Source organism: Manacus vitellinus, unplaced genomic scaffold, assembly GCF_001715985.3.
Source record: "Manacus vitellinus isolate BGI_N305 unplaced genomic scaffold, ASM171598v3 scaffold_10_pilon, whole genome shotgun sequence".
Taxonomy (NCBI): Eukaryota; Metazoa; Chordata; class Aves; order Passeriformes; family Pipridae; genus Manacus; species Manacus vitellinus.
In genome coordinates, this window is record NW_021938838.1 from 6738650 (window position 1) to 6746353 (window position 7704).

Sequence of the window (7704 nt, forward strand, 5' to 3'; positions counted from 1 at the left end):
AGAGATTTTTCAGCCCCTAATTTGATGAGTTTTGACAGATTTCTTTATCTTGTGCCTCTGTTTGAGGAAGCAACTACTGTGCTGCCTTTAAATCACATCACTAGTGGTGATTTGGGAGTCCCTGCTCTAAATCTGAGCACAAGGAAACCAGGGATGTCTTACTGGCACTGCAGCACAACCCAGCCAGGAACAGCTGGTAAGGAAGAGAAAAAGAGCCTTTTGGGTGAGTTTAGAGAGGATATTGTTTAGGCAAAGGTTGCATTTGCCAAGCAAGCTGACAGGTTTAGAAGATGTAACCTGCTGCACATGGCTTCCACCTGCCCTAATTCCCTAAACCACAGATGTTATCCAGCTCCTCCTCATGTAACCAAAGGGTGATTTTACCCACCTCAAAGCTTGTGCCTCAAGTGGTTGGAAGTTTCAGTCCTCTGAAGGTCTTTTGTGTCACAGCAGATTCTGGAGATAATTTTGATGGCCAGCTTAGACCAGGACTGGAGTTGTCATGTGACAGTGTTGATTGAGACATATTGAGCCATATGCAAAGTGTCCTGCCCAGGTTTGCATGAGTAATGGCAGAGATGGAAAGAGATCCCTGGGAAAAAGATCCCTGGGAAACAGTATCCTCATCTCTGTACTTTAATTTTTTGGAGATGTGATTATGAAATTTTATGCAATGCGTGCCAGGAGCTGGAGGTCCATATTGCCTTCAGGACTCCTAATCTTGAGATGGAAACAAGTGAGTCTGTCTCAAAAAAAACACAGTTTGAGGATGCTGTTACTATGACATGGCTGATCACAGAGTCCCTGTTCCTCCAGGGTCCTCCAGGTAGGTCTCACTCATGTGGAGCTGTTATTGGGACAGGGACAAAAAGGAGAGAGATCACAGAATCACAGAATGGTTTGGGTTGGAAAGGACTGAAAGCTCATCTCGTTCCACCCCCTGCCATGGGTAGGGGCACCTTCCACTAGCCCAGGTTGCTCCAAGCCCCATCCGACCTGGCCTTGGACACTTCCAGGGATGGGGCAGCCACAGCTTCTCTGGGCAACCTGTGCCAGGGCCTCCCCACCCTCACAGGGAAGGATTTCTGATTTGCCTTGAAACAGTCCTGCTACAAAAGTGACCTGATCTGTCCTGTGAGGGCTGGTGCTGGTCCAGGGAAGGGCAGCACTAGATCTCTCATATATTAAAGTTTCTGCAGGACTATCATGACCATCAAAGCCAATGCAGCACAGCTCACTGTACAGAGGAAGGTAAAATAAGAAATAAAAGAAAGTAAAGATGACGAAATACAACTGTTTTTATTCCATATATCTGCCTTTAGGGAGGTGGGTGCTATCTGATGACTACTCAGCATTTCTCATTAGGTTCCTGTTGTGCTGATGGGTGGATGTGCAAGCAGCTGAGACAAGTGGAAGGACAACACCAGTTTTGCAAGAGGTGAAGAGCTCCTTACGCACTGTGAGATCACAAATCCATCACATGAAGCCTAATGAGGAGGCTGAGCCAGTACAAATACAACTGTTTAACAGTTTATTTTAACCATCCAATGAGAATGAAACAACTTAAAAGGATTCATACTGCCAACAATCTTTTCCTTTTTTTTTTTTCTTTTCCTCTTCCCCTCCTTGCATGGCATTTGTTAGAAATCAGGATTTTCCTTAACTAAATGTCTTGTGGTCTCCTTAGCTTTGTTTCTTAACAGGGTTGTCTTTATGTTAGTTTTCTTTGGCTTCCCAATAGAAGAGTAACAGATTTCTTTTGAAGTTTTTATTGATGAATGAGCTCCTATAAATAACTCTCTGTGGCAGCAGCTTGATCTCAGAGTTTACTCTGGAATAATAGTAGCAATGGGAATGGAGGAAATTTATGGCAGCATGACATGAAATAGTTTAATGGGCTTCATACTGTTTAACTTAATCTTTACAGATGTAAAAACAGAAATACAATTATTTTAACAACTATTATTACATATTGCTCTTCTAATGAAAACAGAAACTTAGTAAGCAAATGAAGATAGGTAGGGAAGAATTAAGGAGTCCACCTCCCTGCAGATTTGGGAATTAGTGTGTTGGGCCAGTGTATTTGTAAATCTCCATGTGAAGAGCTGTGGAAGATCCAAGGTGGTTGCAGAGGATGGGTCTGCAGGTGGGAATTGGTACTTGCATGTAAAGCTGAATCACAGGGCTTTGGATCAGGATGTAGATGCTTTGGGAAAAAAAAATCAACTCTGTTTTCTTCCACACCTCCTTATTCCACCCATCTGCCTGGTGAGGAGTTGATCCCGATCCCACCAAAGTCCATCCTTGGTGATGCTGTGGGATACTTGGTCACATCCCTTGTCTCTTGTAGCCCCATGAGTGGTACAGCTGTAATCCTCCCACCTTAGGAGCAGAAAGGGGGACTAAACTCACACCAACCAAAGGATGAAAAGGACAGAGGGACATGATGAAAACTGACCTGATAAAAGAGAATTTAACTGTTTATCATCACGTCTGCTCACCTTCCCATCATGGGTCTGCTTGCGTCTCTAAGGCAATGCCACTTGATGCAAAGGTGACCCAAATGTGCCTCTTTAACCTGTGTAAAATCAGGAAGGTGAAAAGGAAAATCATCGTAAAATCATCAGTTTTCTGTGTAAATGCCCAGCCTACAGGCAGGCTGGTATTTAACCCAGCCAGGGATCCAGACCGAGGATGTGTGGAACACAATGTGCAAGGGGTGGGTGTAAAATCCACTACTATAATTACTAGGAAGAGGCACAGGACCTAATTCAACCCTGAGATTTCCTTTGCAGGGGGTTGGATGTGGCTCGTAGCCAAGGGCAGTTCCATTGCACTTCTTGGTGCTTTGCAAAGAGCTTGAGTAAATATTGAAACATGTTGGTACTCTGCGTAATTTCTATAACAAAAGCTGACAGCTTTTGTTTCCTCCTTGAGGGAGCATTATTTGAAATGAAACTGCAGTGAAATTTATTAGCGTTGTGTGCTTTCAACTGTCTGTTCAGTGGGAAATTTGTGCTATCCATAACATTTTCCAATCCGCAGAAATCGCCCGTGCAAGGAATAACTTGCAAATTCTTACTCCATTTCCAAAAATGTGGGAAAGTTTATTTATTTCTCCATGCATTCCTGATTCGCAATGTGCTCTCTAAAAATGTCGCTAAGATTTAGGCTAACCAAGCTCATGCTAAATTTAGCAACTATATTTTAAATAAACATTCTTTACGCTTTACTGAGCCGGCTTTGAAGCCGCTTAAAACAAATCGTGTTCGCATGAACATGAACAATGTTTTACTTTGGACTAAGTGAACATCTGAATAAGTAATAATGTATTATTATTCAGTATAATCCGAAAATGAGATTTTAGGGATCTAATTCAGTTAATTTAGGCAAGATTCCTGTGAGGAATACCGAACCAGGCCTGTATTTATTTCTGGAAGAGCCTGTTTTTTTTCTCTTTGACCACACAAAACTTCCTTCTGGTGTCTTATTAGAACTGAAGCTCCAAGGGTTGGTGAAATCAGCTGTGATTTTGCACGCACTGCACTTGAGGAATCTGGCCCATTTTAAAGCACTTAATGATTTGTCTGGATAAAGCACTAAAAATATACTGTGGGGAGCAATTATGCAATGTCCAGACTGATGGATTGCATAACCTCATAGACCTTTTCCATCTGTAACCTCTCTAATTCTGTGATCTTGTCTTCTTGGTCTTTCACTTAAAATCAAATATGTGATCTGTTTAATATCCCAAACGCTGTCTCCTGGGAGATCTGTTTTCTGGGTGTGTGGGGCTACGAATCAAGTAAAGAAGCAGATCCTTCTTCCCCTCTCATTTGGCAAATTGGCTGCTTCTCTCACCAGGCTTGGGAGCAGCCAGTGGGTTTTGGTGTGAAAAAGGATGCTCTCTCCTTTATGTGTCTTCCTTGGCGAAGGATGGAAAGAAAATTAACTATAAAATGGTGTGAGGGGAAGCAAAAGCAGCTACAAAGTCCCTCAGACTTATGTCACCTGTAAATCAGACACACAGACAGCCACTTGCAGTGACGAGCCCTGAAAGTGGTTCCTGCTCACATGTAAATACTCGATTATATTTTATATAAGCTGCGGGACCAACTTTAGGAGAACACACACTGAGCGCATTTAAAGACTGGGAGCCCCATTTATGAGAAATTAAACTCCGGAATTATTTTAATACGCCAAATTTTCAGTTCCCCTCAAAGGAAACGTGTGTTTGGAGCGAAGCCGCCCTGTGAACCGAACGAGCCTCTTCCACTGTGGGATCTTCTCTGCCCCTACGAGTTAAAATTGGCTGCGGAGCTCGGAGACGTGGAACCTTGCTGGGTTGGGAGAGGTCACTCCTCTCCAGAGGAACGGAAAGGCACATATATCGCCCACACAAGAAGTGTGCTGTTTATACTGCATCCTGGGCTATTTTCTCCATTTCTCCACAGTATTCCAGACTGGTGTTTACAGCCAACCCTGAGAGGTTGGGAAAGCCAGGAGGGGGAAGATTCCAGGGATGAGTTAAATACTGGGTGGCAGTTTCGTGCTTGGCAGCTGGTTTGGGGGGGGGGGGTGTGAAACAGGTGTGAAACCATTGGCATCAATTCTTTGCAGCTTGTCAAGTCCTTGATATTCATGTGGCACTTTGGCTGATTTAAACTACACCACATCAAAATTCACATGATATATAGAGGATTAAAGGATGCTCAGTCACATCCAAAGGCCAGGAACTAGTGGATTGACACTCACACTCATTTCTCTGCACCGAAGCACTGTTGCTTTTATTTTATGTTTTTATTGTATGTTTTTATTGTATGTTTTTATTGTATGTTTTTATTTTATGTTTTTATTGTATGTTTTTATTGTACCATTACTTGTCCTCTCTCTATAAACAGATGACGTGCAAGAGCTGTGTGTGGTTAGTCATCCTGCCTGCTGGCAATAAGACCCTTTTTCGTGGTATTCATCCCCTGTTACAGCACTGGCCTGATCCCAATTAATTCCAAATTGCCCCTCATAACTATTCACTCTGTTGTGAGTTCATTTGAGTTAGTGTCACTTTTGTGCAGAGCATGTTAAGTTTACTAATTTTACTCTCTCAAGCGAAACCAAAATCAAGCTCAATGTGGCTTTTAAATAGTGCAGCTGTACTTGGTCCCACTTCACTCCACCAAAACAGAAATAAGATCAAATGTCAAAGCAAAGCTGCACTAAAAAACAAATCCCCATTGCATAGAAAATGCTGAATCTCCCCCCCCCCCTCCAAAAAAAAGCGTCTGTGATAAAAATATACATGGTCTACATATTAAACTGAGACTTATTCCTTTGGATGATTTTTTTGACCACTAAAAACTGCTCTTGCACAGAAAGGGCTGTGAGATGGAGAGGTTATAGATGTATGAGTAGGAAAGGAATTAAAGGCCTGTTTACGGTTCAAAAAAGGTACTTTGTGAAGCTGGAATAGGAGCATAGAGGTGACAAAACGAGGGGAGGGGGGTGTCACAGCTGGGATGCCAAGTTAGGAGAAAGGAAAACAAAGGAGCTTGAAGACACAGGTTAAAACTGGTGATTAAGAGCATAAATATCCACGGTGGTGGGGGCCAGGCTGCCAGGACGCCAGGGATGCAGGATCCCCACCTGTAGGAACTGGCTCTGGAGCTTGATGGAGATCCATCAAACAAGTCTCAGAGGCAGCATTAACCTCCCATCTCACACCCGAGCCCAAAGCATCACTCAGGGAGTGGAGAGATGATTGGAGGTCTCTGCTGGGCAAGAACTGAGCTGGATCATTTTCCTACCCCTGCAGCTTCCTGTGAGTGATGTCACCTCACGGACTCCAAACAGACTGGTGATGTCAGTCCCCAGCCTTGAACAGAAACCTCCTGGCAAAGTGGTCACTGATTTAACCAATACCTGTCTCTAATTACACACAGGAGTGGCACTGCAGGGATAGGATTTCACACAGGGAGCATCAACACTCTCAGCACTTGCCCAGCCTTGTAAATGGTGGTGGGGACACATGTCCCTTTGGCTGAGCAGTGACACCTTCATTTTACAAGTGCTTTTTTTTAATTATTTTTTATTTCAGTGCCATAGCTTTAAAGAACTTATTCAATATATATTCAAGTTGTCAGAGTTGTCAGAACTACTTAAATAAAGTCTATCTTGCAAATCTGTTTTAAAAAAATCTCTTCTATTCCCTTTTTTCACATTGAGAAGAAGGAGCTCGACCTATCCAGGGATCTGCCTGTAAGCATCATTCTTTTGGGAACCTCAGTATCAGTTCCCACCTTTTGGAGATTTTCTGTATTTCCCCATATGAGAGTTCTTTGCCTTGTGCTGGAATGAGGCCCCTGAGCTCCTGGTCCAAATGTCAAAGTTGTTTGGTACTGATCTTCTTCTGCGCAAACTGAATCACAACTCACCTGAGAAACCCACATTTCCAATATCCAGGTGCTAATTTAAGGACAAGCTTTTCTAGCGAGATGGGGTGGGATGGAGGGAAGAGAAGGAGAAACAATCATTTTGGGAAAGATTACCTCAGTTTCAAGGAACAGGTAATTTCCCAGGACTCTGTTTTTAGTCTCTCCCATCTTTTATAAGGTCCGTCATGTCCTCACCAGGATATTCACTGCATCCAGCAGCAGACCCCACTCCTTGATCCTCCAGGGTGTTTTACATCACACCAGCCACACTCCTGAACAAAATACTTTTATTGGATATAGGTTTAGTTTCATAATGAAAATTGAGAATATAGATTTTTTTTTCCAAAATGGCATTTATCCACTAATATACAAAAAGCCTCTATTTATGGTAAACAAAAATAAGAAATATTCCTGATTTCTTGCAGTCTGGATTCTTCCTTCTTTAAGAAAAAATAAAATTTTAGATACATAGCTGATGTCTTTTTTTTTTCCTGGTAGTTGTCCTGGTTGTTAAAAGACATATTTCAAAATGCCAAGAGTGGCCTCCACAACCCTGCTTCAGTCTTTTCGTGGTCAGAAGCAACTGATCCCAGCAAGATATGGAAAGGGGATGCATCCTTGTGTTTGCTCATCCATCCCCCTCTCATCAGTGAGCAGAAACTCTTTTGAGATACTCGAGAAGCACGAGTGCTGGGCAGGAAACCAGTTACACACAGTGCTGAGCCTAAGCAAGCAGGAATGTGCAGGATGAGCCTGGATTGCTTGGTCTGCCCTTATTTCATCTCCAGTTACTTGCCTTTACCCACTGGGAGGACTGGGCCAATGGGGAGTATCAGGAATTATTAATATCTGTGGGTATTAACGGCAAAACAAAGCTCAGCCCCCTCCCCCACGGATGGACAGAGTGGGTTGGGTTTCCAAAAGGAAAATAAAAGAAGAAAACCAGAGACCTGAAGGGCTCGAAAGAAACCAGGTCTGAGGAACCTGAGGGATGCAAAGAGAAGAGGTGCAGAGCAAACCCAACAGAGCTTAGGGGCAGTGTGGGCAATCCTCCCAGTGCCTGTCTCTATCTTCACTACCCATGGGAAAAGAAAGCTGGTTTACCTTCAAAAGTCGCTCTGGCGAGGGGGTGGGAGGCAACGGCTAAAGAGAGTCCGCAGCAACACGCGCCTTGAAAATGCCCTGAAATCCTGAGTCACCTTTTACATCGCTCTGGGGTTTTTTTGGTCTACCCGCGCAGTGAGGTCTGAGTCCAGCCTCTCACCCCCATCGC

The 7704-nt window shown here is 43.4% G+C and overlaps 1 protein-coding gene across 1 annotated transcript in view; it reads right to left on the reverse strand.

Moving 5' to 3' along the window:
- Window positions 1–2248: 2248 nt before the first annotated feature.
- The window catches only part of LOC115308064 (forkhead box protein L1-like), a 6432-nt gene continuing 976 nt past the window's right edge, over window positions 2249–7704 (reverse strand). Inside the window, exon 2 of the mRNA XM_029965517.1 lies at window positions 2249–2382. Within this exon, the coding sequence (XP_029821377.1) occupies window positions 2249–2382 (134 nt within the window). The remainder of the gene's footprint in view (window positions 2383–7704) is intronic.